Here is a 16,223-nt window from a genome sequence, read left to right as displayed (position 1 = left end):
GCCCCATCTTACTCCTCCGAGCATCCCAAGAAGTACCCAGCCTAACCAAGGGTTTAACTCCATCCCACTTCCTGCCTTCACCCACATCATTCCTCTCACTGGCCCCATACCCTCTCTGTTCAGCACACACCAAGTTCGTGGCTAACCCACCTGAATGTAAGCCTCTGAAAGCGTGATCATCTGGGGAAGGATGTCAGTCACCTGCAGGTCTTGTAATTCATACCATTTGCCCGTCCCCTGCAAAAAGTATGAAGGGATGGGTTAGTGTGCTCCCTAAAACCAAAAGGTGTAGGACAGGACTGCAGCAAAAAGTGAGAAAAATCAGAATAGCCATTAGACCACCACTCGGCAAGAGTCATAATTAAGCGGGTGCATGGCTTCTGCTTGGCATTATTTGATTTAAAGAGCTTTTGGGGTGCTGGCTCTTGGTTTCTGCTCAGGTCATGATCTCCCGATGATGAGATCAAGCCCTGTGTTGGGCTCTGCATTTAGCACATAGTCTGTTTAGGATTCTCTCTGCACCCCTCCCATCTCTCAAATAAATACATTTTCTTAAAGGATACAAGTGAGCTGAACACACATTAAACAGTTGGCATACTTTCTAGCACACAGTGAAACGCTGGATAAACAGAGCTACTTATTACACAGTCCCAGAAGACTAGTCAAATTAAAACAATCTGTGCTAATAATCTGTGTGATACCAAATATATCTTAAGTACATGTTTCATCCATTTTTAGATTGAGACAAATTCAGAAGTGTTTTTAGCTAAAGAAACCTTTAGAGCAGTGCTTCATAAACTTTAATTACATACCAGAGGGTCTTGTTTAAAATGCGGATTCTGATTCAGGAGGTTTGGGTGGGGCCTAGGATTCTGCATTCCTAGCAAGTTCTCCTGTATGTTAATGCTGCTAGCTGGAGAACGCCACTTCAGGTGGTAAGGCTCTAGTCTGGTACAGAGGTGCTCAGCCTTAGCTGCACAGTGGAATCTCCTGGATAATTTAACACCATGCTGCCTGCTTCCCACCTCCAGATAATCTAATGCAATCTCTCAAGTCTGACTTGAGCCAGATAATACTTCACTATGGGGCTGCCTGGGCACTACAGGATATTTAGCAGCAACCCCAGCCCAGGTGAAACCCAACAGGCACAAATTACACTGTTCTAACCTAACTGGCCTGGAATGGCCCAGGTGTCAGGATTTTAAAATCTCCCCAGGTGAGTACAACGTGCGGCCAAAATTGAGAACCACTGCCTGAAACTAACCACTGATGACTGACAGCTCTATTACTTGAAGAACAGCAAGGTCAAGGCCAAGACTGGGCAAACTGAAGAGAGCTGCCCACTGAAATGCCAAAGGCAAAAGCACCATTTCTGCCACTCACATGATGAAGCACATGGATCCGGTAGGAGCCCTCCGAGGGCTTGCCGTCATGGACAATGTTGGCAATGAGGTCGTACGTGGTATTCTTGTGCACTGCTTGTACTTCCTCAGACAGGTACTCTCTCAGATCCACATTTCTAGTGATGATGACAATAAAGCCACAAGATCAGACAAAGGCTATGGAGGTCAGGGAAACAGTCCTACATCAACGGACCACAGAGTTACTGAACCCTATTTTAGGAGCCCAGATCTAGGTAGGCCTACAGAGCCTTAGAAGCCCAGGCTGGTGGAAATTCACATCATTTACAACAAGCATGAGACAAACTAGAAAGACTGGCTCTACGGGGAAAGCACACTAAAAAAGGGAGGCCTGGCCATCAAAGATGCGGGGCCTCACAACATTCAGATTAGAACTGGAATGAGGGCTTCTGCCGCTTCAGAGATACATGGGAATCTGAGCAGGTTACAAAGCCCAAGGCTATTTGAGGATATGAAAAGAGTGTCACCATCTCCTCTAAGATAGTGAGGATTAAGGGAGACATGACTAACACGCTGCCCTCTCTCCAAATACCATAGCCGCAGTGTTCATTTGATGCTGGGTCCCTAGCCTCTGGCTATGGAAGGTCTGACCGCATGATTCTATGAGTTGCCACTGTATACAATCATTTTCACAATTTCAACGTGGCAAAATGGGCAAACGAGCAGCTTCAGCACGGAAGGAGAATTTACTCAAGGTAAAGAAGAAAAGCAGCTAGAACCAGGCCCTGGAGAAGCAGCAAGATCCAAGAGACCGGCATGACCTCTTTTCTGTTTCTGACACTGATTTTGTTTTTCCCCCTCTTTTGGCAGCCCCACTTTCTCTTCTTTAGGTGACCCACCCTGGCTACTCTACAGCTTCCCAATTTTTCAGTTCTGGTTGCCAAAAGAAACTACTGACTACGTTCCTGCAACTGGGACTGCAAAATATTTTATTGTGAATACCTTAACATTCCCTTTCAAATACAGAGAAGCACTCTTGAATCTGGAATAAATCTCCTTTCGTGTTTTATGTGTTGGATTCTAACCATCAGTTGAAGCATAAATGTATATACCAGTTACTGCAAAACCAAGTGCTATAGTAAATGTCAACTATGAAAATGGGAAAAAGACAATTGTGACGAAATTTCCTTAGTTAAAACTATACAACAGAAACAGAGTGATCGTGAACATGCATAAGAGAATGTATCATATTTCTAATCTCTCTAGAACTGACATGCCGTCTCATGTACTACCATTCAAGATATGAACTCCAATAATGTCATCCATGAAGGATTCAGAGGAAATGCTAACCGCAGTCATGGCCATGGTCACTTCCAGATGGATATCTCCCTCTGAATTATAGACTGTGAATACATTGCCTGTCCAAAAATACAAAAACTCTTCTATGTAAACATTGTCTTAATAAACGAACATGTAACTTTGTTCCAATTACATCAGGGAGATCTCTACCTGTTAGAGATAGCTCTTTATTTCTGCAGCTTAACAGAGTACCATATAGACTGCAAGGCAACATTTATTGTTAAAGATAATCTGGATAGTAGTTGAAGGAAATCCATCTGAGTTCCAGAGAGCCAGAAGACCTGCTGGCTGCTAAGAGTGGTCTTCTCCAGCTGCCTCTCCTCGGCTTTAACAAGACCTGTCCAGACTTGTTTATCCAAACAAGTCCTAGAGAATCTTCAGGAGTATAAATACTCATGTTTTCATGACTAAACCAAAACCGTTTAGTGATAAAAGGGAATGAATACACGTTAAATCATTTTGTTTTAGAAAACAGCCAAAGGCTCCCACTACACTCTTCTCCCAATCAGAACAGTCCAATTCAGAGAATACCTAACTAGCTGGAAGTACAGCTCTAATCCTGTGCTCCAGAAACCCTAACCCCAGATGAGCAAAGGGCACCTAATCACCACAAGTGTGATCAGTCTCTAGTAAAACGATGTTTATGAATAAAACACAGAAGAAAAATTAGGTAGGAAAAGGTTCCTTTTTGAAAAGTGGAGACTTCAGGGGCGCCTGGGTGGCTCAGTCGATGGAGCATCTGACTCTTGGTTTTGGCTCAAGTCGTGATTTCATGGGTCATGAGATCGAGCCCTGCATCAGGCTCCTTGCTCAGTGTGGAGTCTGCTTGGAATTCTTTCCCTCTCCCTCTCCCTCCCCCTGCTTGCACGTGTGCTTGCTCAATCACTCTTTCTTTCTCGCCTATATACTCTCTCTCTAAAATAAATAAATGAATCTTAAAAAAAAAAAAAAAAAAAAAAAAGAGTGGAGACTTTAGCTAATCTAGAACCGTATTACTCCAAAAGTAATTATAGTGCACAAAGCATTTAAGATGCAGGTTTCCGGAATTAGTCTCTAAAAGGATGACTAGCTAAGAATTAATCTTTTTCTCAACTTCTCCAAAGTCAGCTTTCCAAAGAACAAACTAATGAAGTCAATAACCAAAACCTAAAAGCAACAAGTAGCCAAATAAACATACTCCAGGTGCAACATAAAAGAAACCAATGAGAGAGGCCATTTCTGTGGTGACTAAGCAGGATCTATCATCGATGCATAGTCCTCCTTCCTCCGGAACTGCCCTCTAGTCAAGAACACTCCCTCCTCCCAGGAACACACTGGTGACTGTGGCAATTAACAAGAGTCCAGTTCTGAAAGAGAACCTACTAGATGGACTTCCAAAGAAAGGTTCTCTATGGTCTCACTCAAGGTAGCACATAGCCGGTTTTCATGTCCCCTAATTTCACTCTGTTCCACAGACAAGATGCTAGTGAAGAACAGGAAGGAAAGTGTGGGAAAAGCAGGTAAGAGATGCTCCTGTAATGCTAACTACAAAGGTGTCCTCTCCTCACCCCCTCAACTGTTCTCAGATTCCTGGTGATCATGGAAACAGGAAAAATAAAATGTTAATCTTGGAAGGACCCCAAGGGTTCACTAGTCCAAGCCTCTCATTTTATCCATGTCAGAGTAACTCCAGAAGATATGCCAACAACCTGCCCAAAGTCTCACAGCTAGAATAACACAGCACTCAGGCCTCTTCACTTTCAGATACTACCCTCTTAAACACTACCCAGAATTAAGAATTGGAACCATTCAAAGGAGAAAACTGGCAGGGCTGGGGTGGTTTGGGCAACTGAGAAATGGAGAAGGATGGAGAGAGAGGGGAAGGAAGGGATGAGCAATTACACACTACAGCTCCCAAACTACTCTGTGAGGGTTTGGGGAAAAAAACACAAAAAACAAAAAATCTTACTGAGCTAAACATCAAGTTAATTCCATCAAAGATCCACCCAAATCCTTCTCGACAAGAAGCTGCCTTGGGGCTCCTCTCTCACCTAAACGCCAGCAAAGAGACCATCACTCCTCCTGCCAGTCCTACCATGTTCTCAGAGACATCTTCTTCAGAACATGAAAAACCATATCTCCTAAGAACTGAAAACCAACTGTCTACCCCCCAAAACAGGAGCTGAGTTAGAAAGTAGTAAAATGAAAGCATCTGGTACAACTCCTCCAAATTTACATTAAAATACTCTTAGAAGTTCATAAAAAGACAACTGCATGATAAACTAAAAATAAGGCCATGTATCAAAATTTATCTTTCTCACCAACAGGCAAGACAAATGTGGAACCTCCCCATTGTCTGTGCCTAACTACAGATACAGAGACTGGCAAACAGACGAAAAGACCCTAACTGCTCAGGATCACCTTTGAAGCCAGGCAGAATCCTACCTATCCTGCCCTACTTCCATCAACTGTTTTTCCTACAGTGAAAGACTACATTGCCCAGCAAGCAACAGGAGAGAAGGTAAAAGGACTGCCTCGAGGTAAACATCTAACTTTGAAGTCCTTGAAATATCTGTATCCTTCCAGAAACCCTTAACTTACATAGTGTAGGTAGGCTCTGCTCCCAGCAACCTCTAAGTCCCAAATGATTAACAACACAAAAATATGAAAAGAGTTTTAGGCTCACTCCCCCAAAGAGGAAAGCAGGTTAATACTCACGTAATGGGGAAATTGACAATAGTTGGATTCTTCTCCACAAAGAAATTGTTTTTAGTGAATCTCTTAATACAAAAGATGAGATATGGAGGCAGCTTGGTAAGCTGGAAGCGTTTTAGAAAGTTCTCCTTGTAGGTCTTATATTCCTAGACAAAGTGAGAAGGAAATTATCAAATTAGTGCTGGAGTATTGAGGTGGGGCGTGAGTTTTGTTTTGGTTGGATTTTTAAATATAATTCTGCCTTGCATTTAAGAATTCAGAAGACGGGGCGCCTGGGTGGCTCAGATGGTTAAGCATCTGCCTTCAGCTTGGGTCATGGTCCCGGGGTCCTGTGACTGATCCCCTCTTATGAAGCAGGGCGTCTGCTTCCCCCTCTGCCATTCCCTGCTGCTCCTGTACTCTCTCCTGCTCTCACTCTCCCCCTCTCAAATAAATAATAATCTTAAAAAAGAAAAAAAAGAATTCAGAAGACACCTGATCCCAGAAGCCATGTGAAGGCTTAGGGACAGCCATTAACATTGCCTAAAAGACAACCTACAGGCTGTGTTTATGCCAGCACGTGAGCACACTGCTGAACTCCACCTACAGCAATGTGGGTATCTGTTTCTATAGGGAAAACAAAAATGTCAGATGAAAAAGAGGTTTGTTAAAAACTGCAGAATTAAAAACCACAAGTCTTGGGGAGCCTGGGTGGCCCAGTTGGCTAAGTGTCTGCCTTCAGCTCAGGTCATGCTCCCCAACATCGGGCTCCCTGCTCTGGGTGGACTCTGCTTCTTCCTCCCGCTCTGTCCCTTCCCCAACGCATGCTCTCTGTCATTCTCTCTCTCTCAAATATATAAAGAAAATATTTTCAAAAAATTAAATTAAAATAAAATAAAACCACAAAAGTTTCACTGAATTCAAAGTAGGGAAGGCCCTCCTGACCAAGAGAGGTACATACCCACAAAACAAGTAATTTTTTTTTAAAGATTTTATTTATTTATTTGACAGAGAGAGATCACAAGTAGGCAGAGATACAGGCAGAGAGAGGGGGAAGCAGGCTCCCTGCTGAGCAGAGAGCCCGATGCGCGGCTTGATCCCAGGGCCCTGAGACCATGACCTGAGCCGGAAGCAGAGGCTTAACCCACTGAGCCACCCAGGCGCCCCAGAATGAGTACTTCTGAAGCAGTGAGGGACCCTGCCCTACTGAGGGTATCCCAGCAGATATAAGAGATAAAACTAAAGATGTCTTAGAAGAAAACATAAGGGTAAATTTTCATGACCTGGGATTTGACAACGGGTTCTTACATATGAAAACAGAAGCACATACTTCAAAAGAACACCTAGACAGTAATTCACCAAACTTAAAACTTCTGTGCTTCAAACGATACCATCAAGAGAGTGAAGACGCAGTCTACAGAAGAGGAGAAAATGTTTGCAAAATCAGATATCTGATAAAGGTCTGGAATCCAGATTATATAAAGCACTCCTACAACTGAATAATAAAAAGATAACCCAGTTAAAATATATCCAAAGGACCTGAACAATTCTCCAAAGGTCCAACAAGCACATGAAAAGATACTCAACAGCATTAGTCACCAGGGAAATACAGCTCAAAACCACACTATGCTACTATGGCACATTGATTAGGGCACCTCTCACCCAGAACACGAACAGTACCAAGTGTCGGTGAAGACGCAAAGTGGAACACGCATACACTGCTGGAGACACAACGTGGTACAGCCGCCTCGGAAAACAGCCCAGCAGCTCCTCACTTGGCTAAACGGAAGAGTAACAACAGCCCAGCAGTTCCGCTTCATAATTACCACCCAAGAGAAATGAAAACGCGTTCACAGAACAGCCTGTAGACTACTACTATCTATGGCAGCATGATTCACAGAAGCCAAAGGGCAGCAACAATCCCAAATGTCCATCAAACTGATGACTGGATAAACAAAATATGGTGTGACCACACAATGGGGTATTATTCGGCCACAAAAAGGAATGAAGGAGTGACACAGGCTACAACACGGATGAACACTGGAAACATTACACTAAGTGAAAGAAGAAAATCACAGAAGACCACACATTACAGGCTTCCACTTAGATGAAACGTCCAGAATAGGCAAATCCTGAAAGACAGAAAGTAGATCAGAAGCTGCCTACAGCTGAGGGAGATGGGGCTGAGAAGGTAACTAAAGGGCAATGAAAACACGAATGATGAAAGTGCTCTAAAACGGACTCTGTGGACAGAGTAAAAACCATCCAGTTATAAACTTTAAATGGGCTCACTGTATGGTATGTGAGTTTTATCACAATAAAGTGGTTATTATCTTTTTTTTAAATCAAGTTCCCCTGTCACATGATGAGAAACCTGAGAACGTTGGAGAAATAAGCTTTCCATCTCTACTGCACACATCATAGGCACACCTTTCTGGTAAATTTTTGATCATCTACAGGTATAAGCACTACTGGAAAAAGTATCTTTTTGTTGGATCAAGTATCTTCTGTGTGGCTGAAATAACATACTGTACTGAAAGCAAAAAAAAATTTCCTTAAGGTCTTAATTTTTTTTTTTATTTATTCATTTGAGAGAGAGCATGAAAGAGTGAGCAAGAGCATGAGCGGGGCAGGGGGTGTCAGAGAGAAAAGCGAACTAAGCGGACTCTGCACTGAGCAGGGAGACCAACTCGGGGCTCAATCCCAGGACCCTGAGATCACAACCTGAGCAGAGAGCAGAAGCTTAACCGACTGAGCCACACAGACGCCCCTAACAGTTTTTAAGTAAGCTCTACACCAAATGTGGGGCTCACACTCACAACCCCGAGATCAAGAGTTGTATGTTCCCCTGACTGAACCAGCCAGGCACCCTCCTCTACCTCGGCCTCCCCCCGAAAATGTTTTTAATCAGGTAAACGCTAAGAAATTTCACTGCCTACATCTGAATCTGTAAACAAGGGGACACAAGAAGCATTCATTTTAATCATCTCAGACTACAGAAGGATTTAATGAATAAATGATATCACAGCCTAGCCTAGCATACAAAGTTTCCTCAGAAGCTCCAGAAAATGTAGGGGAAGAAATTCACCATGGACAGCAGTACCACAATCAGACAGCAAGGAACAATTCAACTACATATCACATTGTAACAGCACTGCTGATCAACTTCACTGGTTTTAAAGTTTTGCTTGCATAACTTAGAAATGTGTTATAATTTCATACTTGCTTAAAAGCTATAGGTATAATGAGCTTATACCAAAGTTTACATTTATACTAATTCAAGTATTATTACAGTAAAAATAAATGCAAATCAATACTGAAAACTCAAGGGAATCTTAATATTACTTAAGTTTGAACAGAGATAACAGGGACCAAAAATGGCATGACTGAAAGAACCAGATGAAAAATCAGAGATTAGATTCTCAGCTCTGTCACTTTAAACCATAAAATAAAGAAACTGACCTACACGAACCCTAAGGTCTCTCTTTCACCTCCCTAAAATGAAACAAATATAAATAGATTAGACATCTTAGGTATCACTGTTACCAATCTCTGTGCATGTGTGTGCACACACGTGTGTGTGTGTGTGTGTGTGTGAGAGACAGAGAGAGAGAGAGAGACAGGCAGCTGCCACTGTCCATGGATATCCAAGGCTTGTGCATAAGCTTGCTTATAGTACCTGACAATGGACTTGGACATTGGACGGAAACAGTGATGGAGGTCAGGGAAGGCATGTTTTAGAGTGCTGGAGTAGCTGCCTAGTTCACAATTCAGCCTTTTCAAGGAAAAGACCCTGTTCACTGGGTCCCTGAACAGAAAGGAAACCTGATTCAAGAGGGCCTTTCAACTCCCTTCAGGGAACCTAGAGCAGTGTGGCAGATGCTGGGCCTTGGAGATAAGGTAACAGCAGTATGTACAAGAGATAATCAACAGGCCGCCACTTCTGACAAGCCGCTCGCTCTCATTCTGTCCTCCTCAAGTCCTGCTCAGTTCAAGTCTCCCTAAGATCCTAAGGAGATGCCAACCAATACAGTTTCTCTTTTAATGAGCTTTTCGTTGGTATTTAGTATCTGAAAACAAAAGACTCTTAGCTAATGAAGAGAAAAGGCAGAAAGGGTTTGGAAGGAGACATTAAATTAAAAAAAATTCTCCCAGTAAAAAACCAAAAGGATTAAAATTTATCTAGCATGAAGAAAGGAATTAAACCAAGAAACAGTTAATTCAGTAGATAAAAAGACACTTTTAACTTCATAAGAAGTAATATTACAGGGGCGCCTGGGTGGTCAGTCATTTAAGTGACTGGGTCTTGATTTTGGCTCAGGTCATGATCTCAGGGTCCTAGGATTGAGCCCTGCACTGGGTCCACACTCAGTGAGCAGTCTGCTTCTCTCTCTCCCTCTGCCACTCCCCTAACCTGCTCATGCTCTAATAAATTAATCTAACGTTTAAAAAAAAAAAAAAAAGAGTGATGTAGTTCTCAACAAGACTTACTGTCTCCAAGAACCACTGTTCCCTCTGCTCCTCCCCACCCCTCACCCAGCTTGCAGGTCCACACATACATGCGCGCATGTGCGCGCACTCTCTCTCTCTCAAATAAATAAGTCAATCTTAAAAAAGAAATGTAATGTGAGGGGTGCCTGGGTGGCTCAGCAGGTTAAAGCCTCTGCCTTCAGCTCAGGTCATGATCCCAGGGTCCTAGGATCAAGCCCCACATCGGATTCTCTGCTTGGAAGGGAGCCTGCTTCCCCACCCCTGCCCCCACTGTCTCTCTGCCTGCCCCTCTGCCTACTTGTGATCTCTGTCTGTCAAATAAATAAAATCTTTTTAAAATAATTTATTAATTAATTGAAAATTAAAAACAAAAAATAAAAAACGTAATGGGACAGTAAGAACAAATGATTTTGTTTTATTTATATTTTAGCTCTATTTTTTCCACTTTAATACTGACACTACATTTTTTTTTAAGATTTTATTTATTTGACAGAGAGAGAGATCAAAAGTAGGCACAGAGGCAGGCAGAGGGAAAGGGTGAAGCAGGCTTCCTACTGAGCAGAGAGCCCAATGTGGGGCTCGATCCCAGGACCCTGAGATCTGGGCTTGAGCTGAAGGCAGAGGCTTAACCCACTGAGCCACCCAGGCACCCCCTGACGCTACATTTTTTAAAAGATGGGAGTTTTTCCTACTTTTCTGAGTTTCTACTGTCCTAAATAGCCCCTCCTTTCTCCAACCTACCCAGAGGGAGATGGTTTAAAGGAGCATAAGAGAAGAACAAGAGAAGGCAGAGCAAATCAAGTTAAGAGTTGGGGTGACCAGCTAGAAGCAACAATAGAGTCTGGGAGGCTCATGACAGACAATATGCTCTATGGTAAATGCATTCCACACATATGATGACTTCAAAGTATAAAAAGAAACTGAGAAAGTCAAGAGAGAAAGAAGCATCATCAGGGGAGCTGTGCAAATGGGCTACCTTCTCCGTGATGCCATTGAACTTGGCCAGGATATTGAAGAGCGGCACCTGAGGGATGATGAGCTGCTCCTTCTCGTCCTTATAGAGGGGAGCAGTAGGGAGATCCAGCGTCAGGTACATGAAGGTGGACTCCACCATTGTCTCCTGGTACTCGTCATTATGCAGCAGCTGCTCTTTTTCTTCTGCTGGCTAGAGATGAGAGAGAGGAAAAAGGAGGGAAGGACTGTGAGCAGTACAGAGACTACCACACACACACTCACATGCACACACACACGCACGCATGCAAGGAAAGAAACCATGTTTTTGTTATATTTACTTCATTTTGTTTTGAACTGAATGAAGAGGGGGCCCAAGAGACTGGGCATTTCATGGGCAGCAGCATTACCTGGTCAGGGTAATGCAAAAACTGATGGGCTTCCATCTTCAGAGAGAGATTTTATTTAAATACCAGACTAAAAGATTTTCAGATGACCTAGAAAGCTCACCTGAGCTTTCTGAAAAATCAAGCCAGCACCACCCAGTGGCCAGGCCATATAACCAGCGGACTACACCCTCCCATAACTCCCACACTTCGCACACTGGCATGACAGGAGCCCAAGGAACTGTCCCTTGGCCAGTGCTTCATAGCACCTCATCCTGGGGCAGAGGCCTTGATAGATCTCTAAGCCTCTCTTTGTCCAAGAGTCGGGTTCAACCCACTCACCAGATCAGGATGAGGAAGCTTTTTAGTGAAGATCCTCATGGACCCCTGGAAAACATCAGTCACAATAGCTGTACAAACAGAGATCAAAATGTAAATTCTGTCAGGTTGGAAAAGTGTTTCCAAAATACAGTCCTAACTTCTAAATTTCTGAAATAAACCAGCATCTTCCAGCATTAAGACCCAAAGGTCTCACTAAACACAGAAATACCTTTATAACATATACTGCCACAGTACCTTCATTACTTGTGTAAATAATTATTTTATGTCTGTCTTCTCCAGAAGATGCCCCTTGACCCTCCAGCACAGGGCCTGGCCCATAAGAGAAAAGTTAAGTGTGCCTGAAATGAATGAATGATTTATAAAGCCTAGAGACTTATGAATCACAAAGAATTCACAAACAAGACAAGTCCAAAGAATTTCCCATAACCATATGCTGTGTGCAAAGGAAGAGAGTCCACCTTGCGTTAGACATGAAAGAAAAAAGCAGATTAAGGGACGGAGCCGAAGAGAACCAAAGGAAAAAGAGAAAGCACAACAGGGTTCTAGAATCCTGAGAGGACATGAGTTACAGAACTCAGAGGCTGTGCACAGGTTGAAGACATCTGGTGGAGGGCAGCACCAGCCCACAATTCTACAGGATTAAACACGAACACCAGCAGAACGGAGAAAAAGGACAAGAAAAAAACTGCATTTGGTCTCCAAAATCATTCATCTAGCTCAGCAGTCTCTAAGCTGAGTTTTTTCTGGCATTCGAGGAAACCAACTACTGATATGCAGACATGGATGTTAAGGGACACAGGACTTGAACCTGAGAACCTGTATGGACCCAGTCTCAATTCCCCAAGTATAGGCCCAGGGGAACAAACTAGCTTTCACTCTGCTCCACCAGTTAACTGAGAAGCCAGGCGAACACTCAGTGAGCTCGTGCACTACCAGACCAGCAGCAGATAACATGCTACCCTCAGTGTGGAACTGGGTCAGGGTTTGCAGAGCACAATTCCATCCATTTCCATGTATTAAGCATGTCACTGGATTAACCATATCCTAATTTTTTTTAATGGGGAAGAATCTATTCAGGAATAGAGTCTAGTTCATGTGTACATAAACACTACCCTAACACAAAAAAATCAACAGTTAAGGATGGGAAGTTGCAGAGTGCCTGTAAAAGGAAACAAAAAAAGAGCTCTCTTTTATAGAAGAACACGACATACTTTTCTTTTTCTTCTTTGTGCCCCCCAGCGCTGAGTGTAGAGCATTCAGAAACCAGGACAGAAAGTCAACTCCATCCCCTGGAAAAGAAGGAAGGGTGCAGCATGTCAAAGCTGGAAATTAGTTTAACCCAAACCATGCCCTGGTTGGCATGATGCCGCACTCCTGGTTTTCCACCTTCCTTTCAGGCCACACCATCTAATCCCCCGGGCATCCTCCTCTATTTAGCCTGTAAATGCTGGCACTCCTCATGGTCAAGCTCTTAATCTTCCAATCTTTACTCTCTCCCTGGTCTCTCTGACCCAACCAGGACATTTGATTATCAGCTTACTTCAAGCCTCTCACCATCCACCAAAAGCCAGTATTGAATGTCCTCTCTAAATCACTCCTTAGCTAGAATCATGTTTTCAAAACTTGAGTCTGATGTCACATCTTGGCTTAAAAGCCTTCACTGACTCCCCACTGCTATCAGGATATAACCCAAGCTCCTTATAGTGGCATAAACCCGATGATCCAGTCCCTCCCACCTCTGCCCTCACACTGTCCCCTGGACTCCCAAGCTCCTGGCTACTGGCAGTCTTCCATCTGTCCCGAGATATCCACGCTGCTGGCAGTATCCTCTCTACCTGGAGTGCCCAGCCCCAACCAATCTCCATGGTGCCTGAAACTCAGCTAGCTCTTCCTCCACCCTGACCCCAGCCGACCACCGGTATGCTCAGAGGGGGCTCCTTGTTCCAGGCTCCCTCCCAGAGCATACTTCACTTCCTCTAGCATAGCACTCACACCCTGCAGTCGCCTTTTTACACAATGATCTTCCCCACTAGAATGGGAGCTCCTGGAAGAAAACACCTGGCTGCTTATCCCGGTAGCTCTAAAACCCACTAGAGCAGCAGGAAACCGTGGTGAATACTACACAGACAGGAGGCAAGAGCATGCTGCCTGAGATCCAGGTGCTAAGAGCTCCAGGGTGCCCACTCTACTAACATGGCAGTAACTGGTGAATGGGACTTAGAGGGATGAAAAGAGTCAGAATAAGTCATCAGAATATCTGGTCTGCAACATGACAAAATGAGAAGCAAAGGTGACAAGCCCTTCAGGATTAGTGCCTTTCCCAGCCTCCTAGCTTTCCCTGGAACCATACGGTTTAGTTTACCAAATAAGATAGCCTTACTAGGGGCGCCTGGGTGGCTCAGTGGATTAAAGCCTCTGCCTTTGGCTCAGGTCATGATTCCAGGGTCCTGGGATCGAGCCCCGCATCGGGCTCTCTGTTCAGCAAGGAGCCTGCTTCCCTTCCTCTCTCTGTGCCTGCCTCTCTGCCTACTTGTGATCTCTGTCTGTCAAATAAACAAATAAATAAAAATCTTAAAAAAAGTTAGCTTTTCTATCCAGCTGAGGTCTCAGAACTCTGAGCAGGGGAGGCTGATGAAAGAGGAGTGAGGAACTCAATCCCACTATCAACTAAACACTCATCCAGTTAGTACAAGGTTCACTGCAAACACAAGTAAATTTGTTCATCAAACTAGTTTTGTTGCCTACCAGCAGAAAAGATGAATGGGGGGCACCTGGGTGGCTCAGTCATTAAGTGTCTGCCTTCGGCTCAAGTCATGATCCCAGCTTACTTGGGCTGAGCACCGTATGGGAATCCCCACTCAGCAGAGTGTCTGCTTCTCCCTCTCCAGCTCCCCCGTGCTTATTTTCCCTCTCTCGCAATTGGTCATAAATAAATAAAAACTTAAAAAAAAAAAAAAAAGATAAAAGGAAAAAAAAAGATAAATGACTCATTCCTTACCTTGCTTGGTGATCTGGAAGGTCTTCTTGCTGCAAAGGACAACAGCCTGCAGCATCTCATGGGGAGAGACATGTGCCTTGAAATTTCGAGGGTTCCAGAGCTTTCTCATCAGTTCTCCAAAACGCTGGACCAACAGGAACATGATATCCCCTGGAGGTCGCTTTATGTTCTTATAATTGTCTTCTTCCAGGAAGTAGTTCCGGAGAGGAGGAACATTAGACAAAGCCTGGAAGTCAAACACTCCAATTAATCCAGAGCCCCTGGGCCTAACCCTGGAGACAAGCTCTTCTACTAGAACTGGGCCTGTAATGGCCTTCAGGAGACAGAAGGAAATGCTCAGGATTAAAGTTATAGAAACAGCCACTGTACTAAGTTTCACATAAAGTCCAGTTCTGCAGACACTATACTGACGTAGACATGACAAATTTTTAAGTATTTTTTAAATCTGACCTTTTATTTTTTAAGATTTTATTTTTTATTTGTCAGAAAGGTGGGTGAGCACACAAGCAGCAGGAGTGGCAGGCAGAGGGAGAAGCAGACTCTCCAGTGAGCAAGAAGCCTGGTGCAGGAGTGGATCCCAGAACCCTGGGATCATGACCTGAGCCAAAGGCAGATACTCAACTGATTGAGACACCCACAAATCTCAAGACTTTACTTTTTTTTAAGCAATCTCAACCCCCAACATGGAGCTCAAACTCACAATCCCAAGATCCAGGATCACATGCTCCACCAACTAAGCCAGCCAGGTGCCCCAAGGAAGTTAAAAAAAAAAAAGTATTCAAGTCCCTATCCACTGATCAACTTTTTTTTTTTTTTTTTTTTTTTTTTTAGATATTAATTCCCACACTCTTAATCAACTGAGCCACCCAGGTGCCCACACTGACCAACTTTTTAAAAAGTAGTATCTTTTATTTACTCTAATTAGGCCTGCGACTATGCTTAAAATCATCTTAAAATTTGGTGTTTTCCCCAAATGTGGTATTTACTGAGAGAATGGTAATAAATACAAACAAAATGAAAGAAAAATGAATTATACATATAAAGACACAAAATGAATACATATTTAAAAATGATTAATTCTATTAGGATTGAAGGGTGCTTGGGTGTCTCAGTCAGTTAAGCATCTGCCTTCAGCTCAGGTCATGATCCCTGGGTCCTGGTGTTGAGCCCCACATTGGGCTCCCTGTTCAGTGGGAAGCCAGCTTCTCCCTCTCCCTCTACTCCTCCCCCAAGCTAGATGCTTGCTCCATCTTGCTCTCTCTCTCTCAAATACATAAATCTTAAAAAACAATTCTGTTACAGTTGAAGTGGTCAAAAGATTTAGGAAAACAAAAATACATTTTACCTCATTAAGCAAAAAGATAGTCTAGCCATGTCAGTTCAGGAAGAAATATGTGCTCATTAGTGTGAGCTACAAAACTGGCAGAAACTATTCTGACCACAGAACAGACCCTAAATAAATGCAGTTTCCCCGAAGGCCCCTCCTGATGGGTTTGTGAATCCTTACCAAAACTGTGCTTACCAGAAGCACCACTTTCTCTGGTGAGGTAATCCACTTAGAAAAGAGGAGTGAGGTTTCTGCTAAACACAATAAACCCAAGCATCTTCAAGGAAGACAACTCAGGACACAAGGACCACCATAACAACAGACATGCAGGGAAA

At 43.5% G+C, this 16,223-nt stretch overlaps 1 protein-coding gene across 1 annotated transcript in view; it reads right to left on the bottom strand.

Annotated features, from left to right (window-relative positions):
- Positions 1–16,223, bottom strand: part of USP39 (ubiquitin specific peptidase 39) — a 28,304-nt gene that overhangs the window by 1,655 nt on the left and 10,426 nt on the right. The window contains exons 6-12 of the mRNA XM_059188263.1: positions 14,562–14,787; positions 12,775–12,852; positions 11,564–11,631; positions 10,861–11,049; positions 5,418–5,560; positions 1,384–1,519; positions 151–237 (exon numbers count right to left, since the gene is read on the bottom strand). Of these exons, the coding sequence (XP_059044246.1) occupies positions 151–237; positions 1,384–1,519; positions 5,418–5,560; positions 10,861–11,049; positions 11,564–11,631; positions 12,775–12,852; positions 14,562–14,787 (927 nt within the window). The remainder of the gene's footprint in view (positions 1–150; positions 238–1,383; positions 1,520–5,417; positions 5,561–10,860; positions 11,050–11,563; positions 11,632–12,774; positions 12,853–14,561; positions 14,788–16,223) is intronic.

Source organism: Mustela lutreola, chromosome 9, assembly GCF_030435805.1.
Source record: "Mustela lutreola isolate mMusLut2 chromosome 9, mMusLut2.pri, whole genome shotgun sequence".
Lineage (NCBI taxonomy): Eukaryota > Metazoa > Chordata > Mammalia > Carnivora > Mustelidae > Mustela > Mustela lutreola.
This window is presented reverse-complemented; position numbering and strand designations above follow the sequence as displayed.